Here is a 24,752-nt window from a genome sequence, read left to right on the forward strand (position 1 = left end):
TTTTTTTTTTTTTTTTGGTACCGGGGATTGAACTCAGGTCCTTGCGCTTGCAAGGCAGGCCACTGAACCGCTGAGCTAAATCCCTGGCCCTGTTGAATAATTTTTAAATGCATCATTATAGAGTCATTCAATTCTTCACTGCTGTGCTTTAAATTTCTTAATGAGTACTACCATCAGAGAATAATTCTACTCTTGATTTAACCTGGAAGCAAAACTGGAGGTATTGCTTATGAATAGGCTCATTTATATTCTTGGGAAAAAAAATGGAACTAACTATAAAACCCACTTATTCAATTTGAATAGAGTAAATATTGATACTAGATTTGTATTTAATGAGTCTTGTCTGGCAAGTCACATTTTAACAATAACCATATTAAAAGGAGGAAAAAAATTAGAGCAGTAAGTCAAATAAAAGGCCACTAAAATCTGGAGGAAACAGCTCTGTGTTTTCTTTTAAACCCTGCAGAACACCAAACATGTTACATTGCATAAAGAGCCATTTCAAGGAAAGACTATTAACAACTGAACAGTAGAGTCGGCATTAAGAATGTCAATGATATCCAAATCAAACATGCATAGGGAGAGTAAAGTTATTTTATTAAATCATGCACATCACTTGTGTTAGTGCAAATAGTTTAATCTGTACTCCAGAAATTCTAATGTACTTTATATCTTTACAAAATAGATTTCAAACAATTATTTACTTTAAAAAATGTAATTCTGAAGTTAAGCATTTCAGAACAATATTTGCAATAACCTATATACAAGAGGTACTGGGTACCACTGGCATATTAGCATTCTGTGGTGGAGTGGCTTCCTGCAACAGAAAACGATGAGCTCTATGACAGCATTCCTACAAGTCGTCTGTGACTGATTCAACCATAAATCTAGTGATCCTCCCAACAGCAACCCCAAAGAGATTCAAAATAACCTTTAGAATATAAACAATGACTGCCAAACGTGACAAGGCAAATTGCATCCTAAAGTCTTATTTCAATATTTGGCTAGACCTGTGTATTTCCACAGAACATTCAAGCTGATTCGCTGACGCTCCCTGTCAGGCTTTACTGACTGAAAATTTAACTATGTGATACTTTAGGATATTCTATGACTAAATAAACTTTATTGACATAACTATGGTGCTGCACAAAAGCATAGCTAAACCTTCACTTCTGTGCTTTAAATTTATAACATCAAGCAGTGTTTAGGTGCCTATTGTGCATGGAACACTATCAATCTTGGGAATAGTGCTTCTAATTAACATAAAGTCCCAATTAATCACAATAAAAAGAAAATAACCATTCATATTCCCAACCAGAAAATCTGCTGGTAGATAACAACAGCTCACCTTGAACATGAATTCTCTGAAACATCATAACCAAATTAAGTCAATAAAAAGCTTATCTAAAGAGATATAATTCTTTCTTCAATTAAACATGCTCGGAGGAACAGATGATAGAAAAAAAAAATCATGCTTCCTAAAATTCTGTATATGAGAAAGTAACTTGGCTTTCAAAGAAAATATCTCTTTAAATATATGAGGTTCAATAAATTACATTCTAATTGACTTAACAGTTTGGTTGACTGCACTGAAATTGTGTAATTACTATGTTTTTGCTCCCAGAAATACTTCAGTTTGCTCAAGAAAATACACACTCTCATGGAAAGTTTTTCAAAGTTGATGTCCTCCACATCTTCAAGTCACATTAAGGCTGAACAAGCGTGCACATATTCCCCAAATTATCACTATAACAGAATATTTTCCAAATGTATTTTTCCTTAAAAAAAATCCACACAAATAGTTGTCTCTAACTCTTGTTCCCAATAGCTCAGTGGTTTTATAACAAGTAAAAATGGCGTAAATATGTAAAAAATATATATATATGTGCATATATTTCAAACTAATAGGCACTGAGCACACAGGGCCTCTCTTCCCATGTATGTATTGGTTGTTTGGTTTGGGTTGTTATCAAATCAGAAAAACAAATTATCTGGCCATCAGAATTCAGAGTAAAATACCATAAATTTAATGGTATAAATAATTTGGTGTACCAAGAAGCCTACTTTAGGCCACCATAATATTCAGAATCTCAATATACTAATTTAAAAATTACATGAAAAATTGCAAGCAAAGTATTGCTTACAGTAGAATAAAGTCACAATTTTATATTCTCTCTATAGACAGATACTTTTTTATATAATTTAAAGCAATGACCCTACATCTGTGTTCTTGCACTTCTGCTGTTTTAAGAGGTAAAAAGGAAGAAAATGGTTCTGTTTGTCCCCAGCATGAGTATGATGCCAGCTTGTAGAGGGAGGACGGTGTACGGACTCAAGAAACGCTCTCACGGAGAAGCTCTGGCCAGACCTGGCACATACAGCACGATGGCTGTCACCGCAACCAGGGCAGCCAACATGGGCATCCAGGGCCAGGGTTTCTGTGTGGAAAGAAACCAAGAGTCAGTATCACATTGTCCCCTCTTTTCATACCTATTAGCCCCTTGGTTCCAGAGAGTCCTGAATACTTAATGGAACATTGCAACAATTCTGTCTTTGCATTGTAAGAATAAAGCATAAAAGGAAGAGAGAGAAGAGAGAGAGATTGAAGGAGAGAAAGAGAAAGATCAAAAGAGAAAGAGAGTGCACGTACAAGGAAAGCTGTAACAGGACCACAGGACCATGACAATGCATCCCAGGAAAGTCCTGGGATGTTTTCAACTTTGATAGTTGATATCCAGTAGAGACGTTTTTCTTCTTTGTTTGGCAGTGCCAAGGATGGGACCCAGGCCCTGTGTACAGTAGGCAAGTGCTCTACCACTGAGTACCTTCCTAGCCTCCTGTTGCTGACTTCTAAAAACCCTCTGAGCTCTGTCTACTTTATTCGCTCTGGTATCCATATGGATTCCAATGTAACTGATGTATATATAATTCATGTCTGTAGTATGCTTCTGCCTGAAATGTTTATTTCTTGATGAAAACCAGGCTAATGTGTTGGAATAATTTTATACAGGGGCTGGTGGCTAAGGTGACAGAAAGAAAATGGGATAGGCTTTTGAACCTCTAACTTGAGACAAAACTAGAAAAGTTTAAGTACCATTAGGGACCTTATTTGTTTAATATTTCTTTTTTTTTTCTTTTCCTTTCTTGTGAGACAGGTCTCGCTATGTAGTCCAGGATGGCTTTGCACGCACCGTGTAGCCCCAGATGGCCTCAAACTCACGGTGTTCCTTGTGCCTCAGCCTCTCAACTGCTGGGACCACAGGGATGCGCCACCATGTCCAGCTCAGCTTGTTTGATACTTTTTTAAAAAATTAATTTAATTGGTACTAAATTTAAGGTGTTTGTTTGGTACCGGGCATTGAACTCAGACCTCGCGCTTGTGAGGCAGTCAGTGGAACCACTGAGCTAAATCCCAGGCTAAATTTTTTTTTTTGAGACAGGGTCTCACTATGTAGTTGAGACTGACCTGGAACTCACTATGTAGCCCAGGCTGGTCTTGAACTCAAATGATCCTCCTGCCTCAGCCTCCTGAGTACTAGGATTACAGGTGTGAGCCACCACGCCCAGCAGTTCATATGCTTTTCTAATCCAGACTCCAACTACAGGCAGGCATGGGTGGGCTATTCCCTTGTTAAATTTCAGAGGGTTTTATAATCTTAATTTGCTTTTGTTGGTATCTTCATTTTTAGTGTTGTTCTAAGAGCCTTAATGAGAAAGTTGTTTTTCAAAGAAATATTCTGATTTGCAGATCAGGGTTTTGAAGGGATGGGATAGCATTTATATCATCATAAGTAAATTAATACTGGACTTGAGATTGTGCGGCAATGGTTCATTATATTAATATCATTCTTTCTTTCTTCTTTTTTATTTGAGACAGGGTCTCCCTATGCAGTTCAGGCTGTCCTTGAACTCACTATGGAGCCCAGGCTGGCCTTGAACTCACAGCAATCCCCCTGCCTCAGCCTCCCAAGTGCAGGGAGTGCTGGGATTACAGGCATGCGCCATCATTCCCAGCTCTCTTTCATTTTAATAGCCACAGTGCAAACAGGCAAAAGGGTGAAACAAAGAAACTGTATACTAAGGAGAAAGGAGGAGGGAAGAGAAGGAGAGAGACAAGAAGGGGAGGAAAGCTGACTGAAAATTTTAAAGAGGCAAACTCTTCATTTCTCATTTAAATCTGATTAAAACACAGAATTGGGAAGGGGGTACTAATGCAGAAATTCACTGCTTACTCCAGTTCGCTAGAGATAAAGACTCAGTTAAAGGAAGCATATTAACAGCTGGTTAGGTTGGAATTAACTCATGGTTAGCATTACTACAAAGGAAACAAGACAAAACATTATGTGATTAGTTGACTACTCATTCACTGATATGACACAAATACATGGCATACTAAATGAAGGGTTTGCTTCAGGTAACAACATACCCGAGTGGTTTTGCCATGCACTATGTCACAAATATGGCACAAACAGGTGACAGGGACAAACAGACAAGGACTCAACAGTAGTATTTGTACCTTTCTCTACCACAATGGACCGAAACACCAAAACAGGAAAGCCAGGAATAGGCCGATGAATACGGCTGGGACGGGTTGTAATATGGAAGGCTAAAGAACGGAAGGGATATTAAAATCATTTTATGCTATGAAAAAAATCAGATAAGATGATTTAGACCCCAGGTGGGTGGGAGGAAGGAAGGAAGACTGAGGTAAGAGAAGTTTACCACCCAGGTTTCTCACTCATTTTAAAAGACATCTAACACAATCCAGAACAACAGACGGCTACTTTTGTTTTGTTTTTGGTACCAGGGGTGGAACTTGGGACCTTGCGTTTGCGAGGCAGTCGGTGGCACCACTGAGCTAAACCCCTGGCCCTTATTTTGCTTTTTGATACAGGGTCTCCCTGCATAGTTCAGGCTGGCCTTGAACTCAGTTCATAGTCCAGGCTCGTCTCCAACTCACAGCAATCCTTCTGCCTCAGCCTTCCCAGTGCTGAGATTACAGGCCTGTACCACCAAGCCTGGCTTGACTACTTTAAAGGAATGGCCAGAGGCAATGGTTAGAGTGGGTGTTCCTAACATCCTAACGGAACAGCACGTTGAGGCAGTGCTATTACAACACTACACCAAGTGATACTCTGCTTGCCAGTAATTACTTTGTATCTGAAATCCACTATTTAGTAGTATAACCCTTCAGCAGTGGCTAAAGTTTATTTTATCTCTCCATCAAAAATCTTCTGCTTGAGATGTTAATACTTTCAAGCTTAAAAGTAAATGTTCTGTGATGATGTATACTTTGTGAAGCAGGTGAGAGGTGATAATGTAAAATAAACACCTGGTATATAAAGACAGGCAACTGATTCTCAGGGCTTTCAGTTATGGTACCAGAATATAACTGATTTTTTTAAATGGGAAGAGAATTATTTAGAACTATATGTCTCATATCACAAAAATGAGAAATTCACCTGTAAGGTTTATTGTGTTTTTCAATTATAAATAATAACAGCATGATTACTTTTGAAAGATTCCAAATATACACAGGAGAGGGAGTGTCCATTCTGATTATGTTAGATGTCTTCCTAAGATAATTTGGCAGGAAGTAGACTGAAATTTTACAGAGGGATACGAATTGACACAAAAGAAAGAAGTCAGCAAACCATTATGACCTGATTTTAGAATAATTCTGTAAACTACATTTAAAAAATAAATGCCATCAATTTTCTGCTTAATGTCTTCACATCCAATTCATTTATTTCTAAAAAGTTTTAACCTAAGTAGTAACCCTTTACTGTCTAAAATCTAACACTTTTTTTGGGGGGGGTTTGAGACAGGGTCTCACTATGTAGTTGAGACTGACCTGGAACTCACTGTGTAGCCCAGGATGGTCTCAAACTCGCAGCAATACTCCTGCCTCAGCCTCCCAAGTGCTAGGATTACAGGTGTGCGCCACCACGTCCAGCTAAAATCTAACACTTTCTTAAGTGAAGAACAGTAGGACACAATTCACAAGCACTCTGTGTACAACTGCGTAACTGACAGCCATGCAACATCACTCTACACTTGGGCTGCAAGTGAAGCAGAGTGCCTGTCGCACAGGAAGCGCGTGGTTCATGTGTAATACAGTGTGCATGCCATGACGGGGTCTGAAATAAGTCAGAGCACAACCACACTCAACACCCATCAGTTAGGGCCCACAAAGGTAATGATCACCAGAACGTACAACACAACATTTATTTAGTATAACATCTTTTTAAAAGACCTTTCTAGCAAATGAAAACAAATATTACCTTAATTAAAAACTTAATCTATACCAAAATAATGTTCTCCTGTCTGTCTGTCTCCCTCCCTCTTCCTCCTTCCCTCTCTCTCTCTCTCTCCTCCTCTCTCAGAAATCCCTACAGTAACCCCCCAAGTACTTCCTAATACTTACAAGATGAAAAAGAGAAACAGCTTTTTAGGAAGGTGCCTTAGTGAGAATATTATTAGTATAAAATGAAAACCACATCAAAGCTGCCTTTTTTTCTCCTCCTGTGGTACTGGGGATCAAACTCAGGACCTTTCACTTGTGAGGCAGACGTGGCACCAACTGAGCTACATCCCTGGCCCTCAAATTTGCCTTTGTTGATATAATCAAATGCTGAGATCAACATGTACTTCTTCCTCCAGGCAGTCCTTACGCTTTTTTTTTTGAGACAGTCTCACTATGTAGCTCTGGCTGGTCTCGAACTTGTGGTGATCCTCATGCCTCAGCCTCTGAGCTGGGATTACTCAGTCCTTACGCTTTTTTTTTTGAGACAGTCTCACTATGTAGCTCTGGCTGGTCTCGAACTTGTGGTGATCCTCATGCCTCAGCCTCTGAGTGCTGGGATTACAGGTGTGAGCCACCACGCCCAGGGAGTCTTTAGGCTCTTCTAGGGGTACAAGTTGAAGGGGGGAATTCTTACTTAAATATCTACATCACAGAATTTTATAATGAAAAGCATACTTCATCTGTATCCCAGCCCATTAGTGTCCCAATTCATTAGTAAAGTCTTCTGAAAATCAGTCTCAAGTCTCACCTTCCTCTCAATCAAAGCTAAGCCAGCTGGCGAAGACTTACATTATTTCCTTTCTCTCGGAGAAGCTTCAGGTTGTCTTTACATTGTTTGAGCTGATCTGTGATTGACTGCTTTTCCTGCTCAGTCATTTCAAACTTCAACTTCAGTTCTGAGAGTACAGTCTGTGTCTTTTCATACTAAAGGCAAAGAAAAAAAGAGTGTGCAGACTTGACTTAAATGGGTATGAAGTTATAGTTTTAGTCAGGCTTATATAACAGGCCTTCCTTATTCAAGAACCTTCAACACCAAAGTCAAGCCTTTTTGTTTTCTTCTCTCTTTCTCACACTCACTCTCACTCTTTTTCCCTTTCTCTATTTTTTCTTCTTTCTTTTGAGATAGGGTCTCGCAATGTAGTTCAGGCTGGCCTTGAACTCACTATGTAGCCCAGGCTGGCCTCAAACTCGCAGTGACTCTCCTGCCTCAGCCTCCTGAGTGCTGAGATTATAGGCGTGGGCCATCACACCAAACCAGCCTTTTTGTTGTAAGGATGAGAATCATTTACACTCATACTCAAGTCTTTAATGTTTACTTGATTCCATGTAACAATTTTCTGACCCTGGAGTTAAAATAAAAATGAACAGAAGGCACCATTTTGTCAACTGTTTCCAATACAACGGGTCACTTTTTACACAAAGCAAGTTATGGGAAAAAAGGGAAATTTCAAGCTAAGCAGAAGAATAGCAAGCAGAGAAAATTCCATAGCTTAATTAAATGGCAATGTTAGGTAAATAAGCAGTGTCAACCAAGCTATTTCAGTCTTGAAGTAAAAAATATTAACTACTTCTTTTTCTTTTTTTGGTACCGGGGATCGAACTTCGGTCCTTGCTCTTGCGAGGCAGGCAGCAGAACTACTGAGCTAAATCCCCGGCCCCCAAAATATTAACTTCTAATAGGTCTCCCTTTACCCACCATCAGAGGGTATTAAAATGTTCTGGATAAATGAATTTTCCAGGCAAATGAAGCAAAGAAGTGTATTTAAAGCACTACCACTAGGATTGAGACATTTTCTTCACTTAAAACCTAATATTCATCAAAACTAGTTTTTAAAAATCTGTTTAAAAAAATCTATTTCAGAGAGGAATTTTTCTATAGAGAAACATGGCATGTTCTTCTCTGGAAAGCCGTTCAAACGCTGATAATCTCTCTCTGTCCTTTCTGGGAATATGTTTAATATGTAGGTATATAACAGTGATGTAAGACCTTTTAGAACTTTCACTGATACAAACAGCCCACTGAGGCATATGGCTATAGGCTTGCCAACACTGGTACATAATGTGACTTCAAACTACCCCGAACAGAGGTGAGACCAATGTGACTCACAGCATGGTTTGCTCTTCCTTTATTTATTTTTAATTATTTTGGTACCGGAGATTGAACTCGGGCCCTTGTGCTTGCAAGGCAGGTGCTCTTCCTTTAAATGTCCCTGTGAAGTTGGAATTCTAGGTGGGCTCCACCTTTAGATATCGTATCTTACATGGAAGCTGGGCTCCCAAAGAAAACAGACCATTTTGTTGCTGGGCATACCTTTATCTCTGCTTCTGCTGCCCCACTCTGCCATCTCTGAATGACTCAGAAGGAAGACAGAAAGACAAGGACTGCATATAAAATATATATACCATGGGTGTAAACATGTAGAAAGGCTCTTCCTCCTCCCTAAATATGGCTTATGAGGCCAGGGGATTTCCAGTTCTTTTCTATGTTCTAAGATTCCTCAACAAAGGATATCTTTAAATAACGTTATTTATTGACTGATCACAGTACTGGGGATTGAACCCAGGTCCTCATGCAGGCTAGCGCTTTACTGCTAAGCTATATCTCCCTCCTTCTTCTTTTCCCTCTTGGTGTTTTGAGACAGGGTCTGGCTATGCAGTTCAGGCTGCCCTTGAACTCATTATGTAGCCTACGCTGGCCTCAAACTCACAGTGGATGATCCTCCTGCCTCAGCCTCCTGAGTGCTGGGATTACAGGTGTGTACCACCATGTCCGGCAAATATACTAAATTTTTAAAAAGTGACTAATAAAAGTTAAAAAAAAAAAAAAAGCTTTGTTTACCAAAATTTCTATTTTCCTTTTCCACCATTCTTACATCCAGACTGCCCTTTTCACCAAAGCACTTAAATATTTCTCCATTCCAAGAGTTGTGAAGCAGAACCGCAGGAAGATAGTTCATCAGGAAAATCCTGCTGCTTACCCCTAGCAGTTGGGGGCAGGACTCTGCCTACAGCAAGATGGTGAAGCCAACAACTCTGAATCAGGCCCTGCAGGGTAGAGTTGTGGGCTCAATGTTAGATGAGCCCTTAAATTACAGATGTTTCTACTAATATAAATATACAGATGCTTTTAAAATCAAATATAATGATAACAACCTTTATTTTTCTTAATAATGAGGATTAAAAGGTACTTTCCTCATACTTTTTCTTTGTTAAATATTCACAAAAGAGCTGTCACAAGTATAAAATTTAACTAGTGGAACAAAGGTCATCTTTTGCAGCCTTAATTTCATACCTTGCTTGGATATTATTTATGCCCCATCTTGTTTTCTAACTCTGAGGTGAGAAACAAGCTCAGTCCTGATTAAGAGTGAAAAATCACTTAATATGACCAACACCTTTTGTCTTTCTCCACAAAAATAATCATAGCTGGGCTTATAACAGCCTGTTACTGCATGGCTTGTAATAGTTTAGCCTGTTAGTGTTGAAAGTACATCATGACACTGCATATTAATCAGGGCTCTATGAGAGAAGAATAAAGAGGAAATACTGAAAGGGAATAAATGTGTATTAATAAAAGAAATCATTTGCAGTGGATTACAAAGAAATAAGAACCTCATCAAAGAATATTTTAGGTACAGACTATAATCCAGTAAGTTGACACCAGGACAAATGGAGAGAGTAATTTCACATCACAAAGGAGTATGATGACTACACATCATTTCACAATGGAAAACAGTGAACAGGAAAATAGGAAAGAAACATATTGACAATCTCAGACATATTTTTAAATGTGTTGCATTTAATGCATTCCAAAAACTATCAACATTATAGATGCTGTGACAACATGCCACTGCCATTGGTGAAAACAAGCATTTTGCACTGATTGCTCAGTGTCTTAAAACAGGCAAGCAAATAATGCAACAAAATGGCTAAATGCATCTATAGTAACATACAACAGAATCATCTTCCAATCACAGCATTTTCCCCAGGTTTGCAAAGGGTTATACCATATGGACTGGAAGGACGCAAAGTGCTTACAGTATTAAATACTAGCATATTTACTTTGGCACAGAATTTGTGTCCTGACCAATAAAATGAGGTTCCTCCTAAAACACATATTCTTAGCAAGGTAAAGACAAACATATTACAATGTCTACATGAAAATAAAAAATGTTACAGCTTTTTTCTTTAGGAACAAACATGAAGACAGAAGAACAATAATCACTTTCAAATTCAGGATACTACAAGGAAAGGAAAGTGCATAGAAGAACTGCATTAGTTGAATACATCTTCTGTAAACAATTTTGGGGTAATTCATTATTAAAGACAAAGAGCTGTCTTCTACTCCCAATTTGTAAAGCATCTTTCCTTGAAGTAATCTACAGCTGCTGTCCACCCTGGTGAGGAAATAAGCTCTATCAGCCCTCTCCATCACAAGAGCTGGCCCAGGAGACAATGCAAGCAGTGGCACGAAGCCCACAGGACCAAACACAGCTCTTTACTGCCCTGCTGTCAACTTCAAAGAAAGGGACCACGTGGCTCAGGGAGAGGCTGCGGGTGGGGTCTGCACTCCGAGGCCAGCCCTCACCACTTTAAACATTACTTTTCTAAAAGCTACCCAGGTCAAAGTTTTAAGCAAAATGACACAAAAACTGAGAGTACACATTTGTGAATAAGGGGAAGAGGGGTAGAAGGGAGAAAGTAAAGGGTCATAGACCATTTGTGCTTGGCAGGTTGGCTATCAGGTGAATTTTAAGTAACTTTTTAGGCTAGTTTCTCCAGAGGATATGCCCTGGTCTGCTTTTCTGAAGTATTCTAAGCGAAACATGATACTTCCTTTCAAAGATACACAATGGATCAAGTAATCTGGTACAAAGTGTTCCTCAAGTAGGTCAATTAAATGGTAGACAAAAATTTAAATGCAATTTTATATACTTCTATTTTTGAGGGCAAACGTTACTAATGAAGAGTCTATTTATGCACCATGATACATAGCTATAGAAATCACCAAGCAGGGATGTTGCAAGCGTCAACTTTGTGACAGGTGATCTGACTTCTACTTCCCCTTACTTCTAACTAGCATGGATATCTGATTTGCTGGTGGCTGTAAGTCCAACCATAATTGGGCTCATAATGTCTTTTCGCTTTACCTCTTTCTGTACATCCTTTGCTTGGCTTTCAGCCTTAGTGAGAAGAGTTTTTAAATCAGCCGAATCCCGGAGATGCTGTTCTTTCAAAGATCCCACTTGGTTTTCAAGCTCTTTTCTAGTCATCTGAAGAATGCCGAGATCACTGGTAAGCTCTAAACTCTGCTTTTGAGAACTGCAACATAAATATTGACATTTATTCACAGGTACAAAGGGGACACAGCAGGAAGTCCAACTTCTTAAATATTTCACCATGTGAGTTGGGAGTGGGTTTCAGAGGAGGAAAGAAGTATTACAAAAAGAAGTGAAGCCTGGTATGCTGGTGCACACCTGTAGTTCCAGTACTTGGGAGGCTGACAAGGTCAGCCTGAACTACATGGTGAGATCTTGTCTCAACAACAACAACAACAACAAAAAAAAAAAAGAGAGAGAGAGACATTTGTAATAAGTAAGAAGCATGAAAACCCTAAAAAAAAAAAAATCCTGTATATTTAAAGCCATGTGTTATCAGGTATACACAAAGGTTGAAAATTTTAAAATAGAAGGAGGTGCTGGGTTTGGTGGTGCATGGTATGACCCCAACACTTGGGAGGCTGAGGTAGAAGGACTGCCGTGAGTTTGAGGCCAGCCTGGGCTGTATAGTGAGTTCAAGACCATGCTGATCTACATAGCAAGACCCTGTCTCCAAAAAACCCCCAACCAACCAAAGGAAGTGACTAATTGTACGTGTGCATATGTGCGTATGTGTGTGTGTGTGTATACATTTTTTTTACGTAGTTCAGGCTGGCCTTGAACTCATGGGATCGTACTGTCTCAGCTTTCTGAGTGCTGGGATTAGAGACATGCACCCTCAAACTTGGCTAACAAACTAATTTTGAATTTAAATTTAAATTTAAATGTGGCAAATGGAGCTGGACATGGTGGCACATGCCTATAATTCCAGCATTCTGAGAGGCTGAGGCAGGAAGAGCACAGATTCAGGTCTAGCCTGGGCAATTCAGGGACTTAGTAAGAGCCTGTAGCAATAAAAAAAAGGGGGGGAGGGGCAGGTGCTTTGGAAGATGTCTGTGTGAAGGTCCTGGATTCAAACACTAGTATGGGGAATGGGAGGGGAGAAACAAATGCTAGGAAAATAGAATTCCACTAAATTTATTGGAATAAATCCATTTCATCAGTTTGCTTGTAAGGTATCAAATACTAGGAATATTGAACTGGTTTTGGAGAATGTTTGATCTTTTTTTTTTTGGTACCACGGATGGAACTGCAGACCTTGCACTTGAGAGGAAGGCAGAGGCGTCACTGAGCTAAATTCCTGAGCTAAATTCTTTATTAGTCACCTGATCGCTATTTTTTTTTTTGGAGACAGGGTCTCACTATGTAGTTGAGACTGACCTGGAACTAACTATGTAGCCCAGGCTGGTCTCGAACTCACAGCGATCCTCCTGCCTCAGCCTCCCGACTGCTGGGATTACAGGCATGCGCCACCACACCTGGCCCTGATCGCTATTCTTAACAGAAAGGCATTTGGGCATCAAAAGTAAATTTAGGTAAAAGTTTAATATAAATATTTTGAAGCTAAGAGGGTTTTTGCATACTTGTGCAGTTCTTTTTCTTGCCGCTGCAGTTCTGAAGATAGCAAAACATTTTCCTTTTTCAGAGATTGGCACTCAGTTTTCAATACATTCCATTCCTTTCTCAGCTTTTCTAGTTCACCTAAAATAGTTCCAAAACAAGTCTGTCAATATAGGAACAAAACTACTCAAAAGTTGAAGGGAAATATTTCAGAGAATGTAATCTTTTTCCTCTTAAAAGATGAGTAGATTTTTTTTCCCATTACCGGGAATTGAACGTGGGACCTTGCACGGCATTGAACTACACCCCTGGCCCACTGCATGTGTAGATCCTTTACACAGCAAATGGTTCCTATTATTTTGCATCAAGGAAGTTCTACTACCTTGAACATGAATAGTATTTTTTTTCCACCTCACTTTTTAAAAAGACAAATAATTTTAATAGTATTAAATTATAATAGTACAGAATTGTTAGGGCCAGGGATTTAGCTCAGTGGCACCGCACCTGCCTTGCAGGTACAATGTTTTAAGTTTGATTCCCAGTACCTCAAAAAAAAAAAAAAAACAAAACAAAACAAAAAAACCCCCAAAAAAACAAAAAAGAAAAAGAATTGTAAAAAAGCTGTCATTTATTATACAGACTTGGAAGAATACAAAGGTGATCAAAAAATACCTTTGACAGTTATTTAAATTAAAATATTACAGTAAAAGATACATTGTTATTAAACCCCCTCAAAATACTTCCCCCAGCTTCACACACATTTATCCCATGTTCTTTTTTTTTTCAGTAGTGGGGGATCGAACTCAGGACCTTGGGCTTGCAAGGTAAGCGCAGCACCACTGAGTAATCATCAGTCTCTATCCTATTGTTTTTTCTCCTTTCTGATGCAGTTCTAGAAGTCCTCGTTCATGTCTTTATGAGGTATGATTAAAAATACAGTGAATTCTGCTGTTGAGTGCCGTCCAACAGCAAGGCAGGCTGCTAAAAACATCACAGTGTGTCCTCACCCATGTCATTCACTGGCACCGCACACTTACTTTGCTGCTCCAAATTCAAAATGACCATGAAAGGCAAATGTTTTAAATAAATTCAGCATAGAAGACATCCACAACAGCATAAGACAAGACACAAAAGAAGACTTCCAAATGTGCTCCAGAGTGGCAAGAACAATGGGTGTGTTTGATGCGAGGGGAATAGTGGCGATGTGTCTTTTACTGAAATAATTTTACACTTAATCTTAGCCAAAAGGCTGAGAAGCGAATGAAATAATTTTAAAGATTATTTAATATTGGTATTTATTTCATCTCACCATGCATATTTCTACCCCTAGTTTAGAAGCAGAGATTAATATAACTGATATGATCAATAAGAAAAAAAATCCCTGATTATTTTTTATAAGTTATAAAGTTGTTGCTGCCAATCATTAAGAGCTTTGTGTAAAATACACCTACTCACCTTGCAACCTTGTTGATTCTTCTCTCTGTTGGTCCTCACACTGTTTACATCGCAGCTGAAAACTGTTTTGCAGACCTGTGATTTCTCTCTCGTATTCCGACGCTGCTTTCTTCCATCGTTCAAGCTCAGCTCGCACCTTCTTAAGCTCTTCTTGCAAAGAAGCTATGTCAGTGTCCCGCTCAGAGGCAGCCTTTGCTGCTGCTTCATGAAGGAGTAAAATTTCATCTCGGGCACTAAGCAATTCATCTCTAGTGCTTGTGACTTCACTGTCCTTCTCTTCCCGGAGATTCTCAATATCAATATGTAACCTCTGCAGTTGGGCTATAAAAGTATATTTAACCCATCATTTTTTTTATTCCATAGAAATTAAGAATAACAGCCCCTTAAAGAATTGTTGATACAGTACAGCTTAGCTGTCAGAGTTGTTGCTTTTGTTTGTTTGTTTTGGTTTGGTTTCTGAGACAGGCCTCTGTTGTTTACTGCTCTAACCCCAATACCTGGCAGTGTACATGATGAAGAATTATTGGCTGAATAATTGAGGTGATGAAATTGGTGAATTTCATTTCTAATTGAAGAGGTACATTTTAAAAAGATATGGTCTTTTACCTCTATGATCCAAACTGGAAACAATGTGTATAATCATACTTGGTTCAGAAATAGCATATTAGTCTTCGTTACCATAACACCTCAAGGAAAATATGGGTATAAAAAGTTAAAGAGAGGCCCAGGGATTTGGCTCAGTGTTTCTGTCGCCTTCCTCACAAGCGCTAGGGCCTGAGTTTGATCCCGAGTACAAAAAAAAAAAGAAAGAAAAAGTTAAAGAGAATTATAATAAGAGGATTTAGACTAGAGAAGGGGAGATTGCTTTATAAACAAACATTAAAAAGACATCAGACCTTTTAAGTTTGTAGGAAGGATAAACAGAATAGATCTAAAATCTGAAAAAGTACAATGGCCAAATACAAGGTGAAGAGAATTTTGTTGACAAAGTCCTTTCTTTTCCTTTTTTTGGGGGGTGGGATGGCAGGGTCTCAGTAGGTAGTTCAGGCTGGCCTTGAACTATCATTCTGCCTCTGCCTCTGCCTCGAGAGCTGAGATTACAGGTGTGCGACACCATGCTCCCAGTTATTGATAAATCTTGAAATTCACATGTTGACATCAGAGGGCACTCAGTGATGTCTGGGCAAGACAGCTTTAAGACAAAACACAGCACCATGTTATAGAGCATTTAGGAAAAATTGCCCATACACAGTATAGGATGGAAATGTAGATGTGAATAAGGTTTATATAAATTAATACATAACAGAATTGAGCTACATTAGAGTTTAAAGAATTTTCAATTTAAAAACACATACAACTGGGCCAGGGATTTGGCTCAGTGGTTCTGCCACCTGGTACAAGGTCCCAAGTTTGATCCCCCAGTACCAAAACAAAACACAAACACATACAACTTATTCCATACATTTAAAGTGGCCATAAAATTAAAATTTAAAAATCAAAATACTGTGTGTGTGTGTGTGTGTGTGTGTATGTGTGTGTGTTTATGAAATAGGGTCTTGATATATAGCCTAGGCTGGCCCTGAATTCATGGCAATCTTTTTGCCTCAGCCACCTGAGTGCTGAAATACAACCAAGCCTGGCTTCAAGCTAAAATTTTAAAGTAACATTGGTTTAGCTGGATGTGGGAGTGCATGCCTGTAAACCTAGCACTTGAGAGGCTGAGGCAGGAGAATGGCAGTGAGTTTGAGGCTAGCCTGGGCTATCCAGTGAGTTCAAGGTCAGCCTGAACTACATAGTGAGAGCTTGCCTCAAAACAAACAAACAAACACCAAACCAAACCAAAACAAAACAAAAAAACCCTGGTTCTTCTTTGATAAAAGCAAATAAATTTTGCTTTTGGAATTTTATAAAGGCATAGGAAAGAAAGACCTCTCCTGGAGTATCTCACAGAGGTCACGGAGCATCAAAATATGAAGAGTTTCACCTTGAAGTAAACACCTGGTAGGCAAGGGTCTCTCTGGTGATTTCTGTAATGACCTTGTGATAACCCAGACAGTGAAATGGTGAGCATGAAGAGGAGCCATTATCAATGAAAGCACTGAAGAGATGATATTCTACTCCATGTGGTATATAATTTTTAGTGCAATGTAAGTATGTTTCGAGCATTAGCTATAATGGCACCAGCAAGCTAAAAGTGTGGAGGCACAGAATAGCTCCAACAGATTTCCTGTTCAAAAGATTTCCTTCTAGTAACTCAAGGGAATCTATCCTTGTGTGTCCTTTAAAGGAAAATAACCCAAGATCCTAATTATGTCACTTAGAGAAGAACCAAAACCATGACAACTGGGATGCTCTGCACTCTCCCTTTCCGAATGGAAACATTTTTATTATTTTTTTCCTTTTGTTGCACAGATTGAGCATCTCAAATATGAAATGAGCTGAAATCCAAAACTTTTTGAGCACTGATACAGAACTTAAAAAGTTAATAAAAACAAACAATAACAATCTCAAATACTTTTAGAATGTTCCATACCTTGAAGAACCTGTATTTGTTTAGCAGATTCCTCAACTTGATTTCTGTAGGCTTTTCTTTCTTCTTCCAGAAGAGCTAAAAGTAAAAATGCAGCATATCTAATTTTGTAAATTAATGAAAAGTACTCAGAATTGAGCAGCTGAAAATGTCTAAGAAATTATCTCAACACTTATTGAAAGAAATAAGAGTTAGGCAATAAGTATTACCAGTATTAGTAGTTAGATAAAATTTTAGAAGCACAAAATAGAAGTAAGTACTAAATCTACTTAACTAATAGTTTCTAGACATTGTTTTACCAAGATAATATGTGCTATTCTGTACATGAGAAGCATACTTGATAAATGTCAATCATTATTTTGAGCTTAGCTGGGTTTTTTTTGAGGGGGTACCAGGGATCAAACTCAGGACCCTGTGCTTATCAGGCAGGTGCAGCGCTGCTGAGCTATATCTCCAGCCCTTAAGCTTACATTTTAAACAGTCTTTTTTTTTCAGCTTTAATTGAGTTTATTGGTACATTTTAGGGATACAGTACAGTTACATTCATTGTTGGGATCTTGTACCTCTACTTAAACAGTCTTAACATTCTCATTTTTATTGCCAAGCACATAGTAAGCACTAAACTAAATAACTGCTGACTGCCAACCATTTTTCCACAGTAATCAAATATATTATCATAGTAAATAAATATATTATTTGGACCCTTCAAAAGCTTCAAGTTAAAAGAATGCTAATTCTTTTTTTTTTTTTTTTTGGTACCAGGGACTGAATTCAGGATCTTGAGCTTGTGAGGCAGGTGGCGGAATCACTGAGATAAATCCCCAGCCCAAGAATGCTAATTCTTTTTAAAAAAAAATTTTCCCCATTGTGCTGGGAATTGAACCCAGGGCCTTGTGCATGATATCTGTGTTACATTCTCATTCTTCAATTTTTCAAGATACTACTTTCTTCAAGAAGCAGGAAAGGAAGGAACTAGTAACAAGAAGTTCCAATGTTTCTTCCTGGGATAGGAATTTTCTTCTGGTCAGGCAGGTCATCTTAGAGAACATTGAGAATGACTCCATAGGTCATTCATTTTCTTTCTTTCTTACTTTTATTTATGAATGATACTGGGGATGGAACTCAGGACCTTGTGCTTGTGAAGCAGGCGCAGTGCCACTGAGCTAAATCCCTGGCCCCACTTTCTTAAGACTCGCCAAGACAGTAATTAACTGCAAAAAGGTAATTACTGTGAATGATACGGCAGGATCATGGAACAGACTCTACTGGCTTATGGCACTACAGATAACTGAGTTACTAACAAAGAAGATTCTATACGTTAACCTTGTGTAGTTCTTCTAATTCACTGATGAATGTTAAAAAAAAATCACAGGGACTATAAATTTTATTTACCATATACCAAGTAGTTAATATTAAATATAACTAAAACTTAGAAAAAATTTTATTATTTTTTTCCTTTCATTGCACAGAGTGAGCATCTCAAATACGAAAATCTGAAATGAGCTGAAAATCAAAACTTTTTGAGCACTGATACAAAGCTTAAAAAGTTTCAGACTTTGGAGTATTCTGGATTTTGGGATTAGGGGTGCTCAACTGACAAAGTCTATGCACATGTTTTAAAATCTGAAACATTCTGGTACCAAGCATTTCAGATAAGGGATATTCAACCTATACTTAATTAATTTTTCATTTGTAGAGATCTTACTGATCTTCACATCAACAATGTAAAGGAGGTAGGGCAACTGTATCACTCCTCATTTTACTGTTCTGAAAAGTAAGTTTACAGAGGTTAAGTCAATGTCCCAAGATCACATAGTTAATGCGTAAAGGCTGGATACGGAACATGATACCATGTCCTGTGACTCCAAGTTTGGGAGCATATAACTATATCATGTTGCCCCTACACATCCCCTAACAAGCCAAAATAATCTTGGATCTCACCTTGCAGTTCAAAGCATTTTTGTTTACTTGTTCTAGCTAGCTCCTGGGCTTCAATCAATTCCTTTCGAAGATGCTGAATTTCTTGTTTTGCCTCAATTTCTGACTGTGCACCCTGTGAGTCATCTGACAAAAACATGTTTATTTTAAAAGCAAGAGTTAGTATCACACTATAATCTCTACAATTAAAGACTGACAATTTTTCAAGTTTAAACATGCAATGTTAAAAACATAGCACAAATGAGTTAAATAAAACTTAGACGCACATTATAGCAGTTTTAGTTATTTTATCCTGCAGAAAGAAAACAAAAATAATATGAATACATGTATGTGTGTGTAAATTCGTGGTAAGGGCCCTACAAAATATGTACTTATTAAGTTATATACTGCATTCATGTAGAGCTTAGGCAAGACTTGAAATTCAATGAGATAGGTATAATGTTATTCATTGATTTTCAAAATTTTGATGTCAGAAAAACAGAGCTAAGAATAATTTTTCACAACACAATTACAGCAGATCTTGGAAGTTACATACATGTATCTCCATATTCCTACATGATATCCTATTTTCCCTGGTAAAAGTTTTGATTCTAGGCTCATGTGTAATCTAGTCAACCAGTTACTTCTTTTTTTTGGTACCAGGGATTGAATTTGGGTCCTTGAGCTTGCAAGGCAGGCCGCCGAACCGCTGAGCTAAATCCCCGGCCCCTTAACTAGTTACTTCTTTCTTCAGAAGCTTTTTGGTCAGTGGCAGAGATACTGTCATATCAGCTATACACTTTCTCTAGCAGCTCTATTAACACTATTTGTTGGCATCTGCAAAGCTTCCATCTCTGGATGTGTCATCATGTAGGGAATGCCCTTATGTAGGCGTACTTAAGAGAGAAGTGACATGATGGCTACATTTCCCTTTCAACTGGTACAACAAAAATATGTAAATTGGGCGTGGTGGCACACGCCTGTAATCCCAGCACTCAGAGGCTGGATTGCTGTGAGTTCGAGACCAGCCTGGGCTACACAGTGAGTTCCAGGTCAGTCTCAGCTACATAGTGAGACCCTGTCTCAAAAAACAAAAACAAACAAAAAACAAAAAAACAAAATAAAACAAAACAAAATATTATGTAAAAATCATGGAGTAGATATCTTCCTAGTTCTACATTGAAGTTTTCCCAACCTTAGTACTACTGAATAATCTTTGGTCATAGGGTCTGCTCTATGCCTTGCAAAATGGTCAGTAATCTCCCAGATCTCTACTTACTAAATGCCAGTAGATTTTGAGATATAACAAACAAAAATGACTCCAGATAGGGCCAGGGATTTGGCTCAGTGGTTCCACCGCCTTCCTTGCACATACAAGGTCCCGAGTTTGATCCCCAAAAAGACTCCAGATAGTGCTAAGTACTTCCTGGCAGGGTAAAAGAAAAGTCCCATGTTGAGGACAACTGTTCTATGTTAATCATTTGAAAACTATGAAAAAACTCTACATATAGGTTCTTTCCCACAGAACCACCACTGGCTAATAATTCTGAATGTACTTTCTATGTATTCTAAAAATTATCAAATAAATATATTATAGATAAAGGGATCCATTTCTCTCACCTACAAAGAAGAGAGTTATAGATATATGGATAAGGAAAACAGAATTAAGTAGAGTATGAATTCTAATAGATTTGAATATATAAAAACATAGATGTAAAAAATATAGATTTGTGAGAATATGTACATACACATATATGTACCTATGGGTATAAACATCCTACCATTCATTCCTTTGTTTTATACTCCTTCCTTCTTTGCATGTTTTTCCTCTCTCCCTGCGGTTTTTTTTTTTTTTTGGTACCAGGGATCAAACTGAGGACCTTGTGCTTGTGAGTCAGGAGGCGGTACCACTGAGCTAAATCCCTGGCCCTCTCCCTGCCTTTCTTACCCCAGCCTCTTTCTGTTTTTTCTAGCACTAGGAATCAAGCCCAGGGTTTTATGTACACTACTACTGAGCTACATCCCAGCCCCACACATCTACTTCTTAAGTCTGTGCACCGAGTGAACTTTGAAGCAATGACACCCCAGGAGCAGTGAGAACTCTAAACAGACTTTGGTTTCTAAATGGCGTTTTCACCAGAAGGCACTAGAGTTCTTTAGACAAATAGCTGACTTCAGGGCTAAAACGCGAAAATTTAAGTGCACCCAGACAACTTCTGTTATTTTGGCAGTACTGGGGATTGAATACTGGGCTTTGAACACACTAGGCAAGGGCTCTTCCACTGAACTACATCCCTAGTCCTTTAAAAATGTTTGAGACAAGACCTAGCTAGGGCAGGGATGTAGCTCAGTGGTGCCACGCCTGTCTGGCAAGCACAAGGTTCAGAGTTTGATCCTGGTATGGGTGGGGTGGGGTGGCTTAATTAAATTCCCCAGGCTGACCTGGAACTTGTGATCATACTACCTCAGTTTTCCAAGTAGCTAGGATTACAGGCGTATGCCACAATGATTGACTCCAGAACAGTTTTTGTTCTGGTAAGAAAAAGGGCTCAAAGAATGACTGCGTCATAGCAAAAGATAAAGTATCGTCCTCTAATGACCAAACACAGGACAATTTGAGCATTAAAACAAATGGCAGTGACAGACTATAACTCATTGAGGAAAATATAAATACAAGAATTCATACTGAAATAAATTAATGAAAAGACTTTTAAAAAGGAAAGCTAACAGCCAGGCATGGTGGCACATGCCTGTAATCCCAGCACTCCAGGAGGCTGAGGCAGGAGGATCTCTGTGAGACCAGTCTGGGCTATATAGTCAGTTCCAGGTCAATCTCAACTACATAGTGAAACCCTGTCTCAAAAAAAAAAAAAAAGTAAATAAACAAATAAATAAAATAAAAAAGAAAGCTAAGCACGGCGTGATGTCGAAAACATGTGATCCCAGCACCTGGGAGGCAGAGAGAGGAGGATCACTGCAGGGCCAGCCTTGGCTACATAGTGAGTTCAAGGTCAGCCTGAACTGCATAGTGAGACCCTGTCTCAAAAAATAAAAACAAACAAAATAAAACAAACAAGTAAAAAAAAAAAAAAAGCCAGCCAATAAATGTAGAAGGAATAACAGAATAGTGAAATCACTACTTGGCAATTAATATAGTAATAACCTATCAGGCAAGAAACATCTGTGGATGCAGAGACTAAGTGGTTAGAAGTCTAAAGGGGTACCAGGATATTTATATAATATTACATTGCCCCCCATAAGATACTTATACAAAAAGGAAGAGTCACTTTACAGTGGAGAAACCTGAGAGACAACACCTGAATCAAACAATCAAATATCCCAGTAACAGCATAATTCAATACCAAGTACCCACTGATATGATACCTAATACAATGTCTATTACATTACTGTCAAAATGTATAGCTTGAATCTAATTATGAGAAAATATTAGAACTAAAGGACATAAAATGGATACTGACATTTAAAAATTAAGTTTGATGCAATAAATACAAATGATTAGCTTCAAACTAATGAAGTAGTGTGCATATCCACTTTTTAGAAAACCAAGTACCAAGTTTTTACTAAAAACCAATGAATAATTCCTTCTGTGCTAAGATGAATCATGGTTGTGTGGGAAAATGAATCATTAGCTTATTATAGTTTTGGTCCACAGTGCCCCACTTGTGTCCCACAAAGGGAATTTTTTGTGTTATCTATTCCCAACCTTGAAAAAAGTCTGGTAACAAGTTAGGTTTTTTTGTTTTGTTTTTGAGACAAGTTCTCTCTATGTAGTCCGTGCTGGCCTTGAACTATGTATCCTCGGCTGGCCCTGAATTTGTGGCAATTCCCTTGCCTCAGTCCCAAGTGTTGGGATTACAGATGTGCACCACCATGCCTGGCCAAGTCTGGTAATGAGTACTCAATTACTCATCAAGTAGATGAGGGTAAATGAGAGCCTTCCTGAGCCAAACCCATTTTATTTAAAGTACAAGTCAAATTAAGATAAATGTTATTTGGGAGTCATAATAGATGAAAAGAATAACTGAATGTGTTTTTGCTTTAACACAAATGGTTTATCTCTGGAAGTGCTGCTTGGTGTACAGTCTGGGTCAGTGCCAGCTTTCCTCAGGCTAAGGCTAAATAAATCTTGTAAATTCATACTACGCACAAACCAACTAAACTCATCAGCCCTGGCACACAGAATACCTTCATAATACTGTAACTGGAGATGTAGCTTAAGGTTTGACTTTTGCTCTAAATATGGTTGAGACACACTGACCCAACCATTTGGTAAAGGAACAAAAGAAAACATTCCCCCCAAGACCTATTTTGCATGTGCATGCCTGCTGAAGGCTCATCTAGTTAGAATGTATGTTACAGTATATGTTATCAACTGATAGAAGTGATCTAGCTGAGTCGGTGCACTCTTTTCCCACTGTTATACCACAGTTCCAGGCTTGGCTTATAAGAGCAACCATCACAATAAAGGCACCACTCCATCACGCACATGGGCAGCCAAGTGAGCTAGACCCAGATGGCACCTAATTGCAAATTTAACTTTGGCAGCCAGCTCTTACTGTCAATTCCCACTCTTGCCACACCTTCAAATCAGGTAGGATCCTTCTTGTCAGCTGGATCTTCTGTTAAATCCTTTGTCATTCCTATGGTTCTCTTCTTTCTCTAGAAATTCCCGCTGCTACTGCCATTCACTGTTACGCACAGGATTCCCACACCTGGATACCACCTTCCAAAGGACAATGTCTTACCTTTCATCACATCTGCCCCACAGGGCCTGTGTTGCACAATACCTGTGCTCTTGTACACTTGACTCTTGATAAATGTTATTTCTACTCTAAACATTATTCCTGTTTGTGTTTGTAGTATTTTTAAGAAATACATGGCTCCCTTTCCTTTCTTGGCATAATCTAATTTATTTTTAACTATCTCCCTCAGGCATCCCATCCTGACCACTGTTCCACCCTAGCTTGCTACATCTCTAGTCCTAGAGTGATTATACCAAACTGGGATATCTGAATGTGAGAGGAAATACTTTAATAATTATGCTAGAACAATGGGCATAAATGGTTCCAGGCAAACCTGAGCTTACAGTCACCTTTCCTGCTTAGCACAAGACAAACTAAATCCATCACTGTCCCTACCAGGACATCATTTCTTCCAGAAATAAATATTTCTGTTAATTTTACTACCATCTTTTCAATATCAAAAGCTGGAGTTATATGTAACTTCTGTTTCTCTCCCATATTTAGTTTGTCATGCTTATAGATTCTAGAGAAGATTATCATGGAAGAGATGAAAACAAGAAAAACAGGGCCTTAAATGGGATTTTGTTCTTTTGCTTAAATTTCTAAGTGATAATCCTACTTTAGTTCTCAATGACTACCTAAGCCTACTAACTGTTGCCTTACCTGTGATCCCTACCTGCTCCAGGTGACCAAATAAATCTCCCCCAAATATAGGTCTGATTATATCATTTCTGTGCTCAGAAAGCCTCTGAATTCTGTCACAATAATCACTCAAATCAAAGAAATAGTCAAACGATTATGTAAGCAAACTTTATACTTATGACAACTAATCTGTATTGTCAATTTGATTAGATTGAGAAACTCCCAGGAAATCAGTAAAGCACACTGAGTGTGTCCGTGGGTATTTCTAGATATTACTGGACCATGAAGACTCTAACTTTATCAGAGGATTGATGATGATGATGTTACTGGGAGATGATGGAAACAGGAATGGGGCCTGGAGGAAGGACTGGACCACGAGCATGTGACCCACGAGACTATGATCTGGTTCTCCGATATGA

At 38.5% G+C, this 24,752-nt stretch overlaps 1 protein-coding gene across 24 annotated transcripts in view; it reads right to left on the reverse strand.

Annotated features, from left to right (window-relative positions):
• Positions 1-48: 48 nt before the first annotated feature.
• Slmap (sarcolemma associated protein) overlaps positions 49-24,752 on the reverse strand; it is a 140,755-nt gene continuing 116,051 nt past the window's right edge. For 9 of the 24 annotated variants that reach the window (XM_010612751.2, XM_033756934.1, XM_010612742.2 and 6 more), the window contains 7 exons: positions 18,953-19,075; positions 17,015-17,089; positions 14,482-14,802; positions 13,050-13,167; positions 11,458-11,629; positions 7,097-7,231; positions 49-2,438 (listed from right to left, as the gene is read on the reverse strand). In XM_010612751.2, the coding sequence (XP_010611053.1) occupies positions 2,346-2,438; positions 7,097-7,231; positions 11,458-11,629; positions 13,050-13,167; positions 14,482-14,802; positions 17,015-17,089; positions 18,953-19,075 (1,037 nt within the window). In that variant the 3' untranslated portion in view covers positions 49-2,345. Of the gene's footprint in view, positions 2,439-4,516; positions 4,607-7,096; positions 7,232-11,457; positions 11,630-13,049; positions 13,168-14,481; positions 14,803-17,014; positions 17,090-18,952; positions 19,076-24,752 lie in introns of all 24 variants that reach the window. The other 15 variants (XM_010612752.2, XM_033756936.1, XM_033756932.1 and 12 more) reach the window with 3 other exon arrangements.

This window comes from Fukomys damarensis, unplaced genomic scaffold (assembly GCF_012274545.1).
Source record: "Fukomys damarensis isolate Sample0158 unplaced genomic scaffold, DMR_v1.0_HiC HiC_scaffold_28, whole genome shotgun sequence".
In the NCBI taxonomy this organism is placed as follows: domain Eukaryota; kingdom Metazoa; phylum Chordata; class Mammalia; order Rodentia; family Bathyergidae; genus Fukomys; species Fukomys damarensis.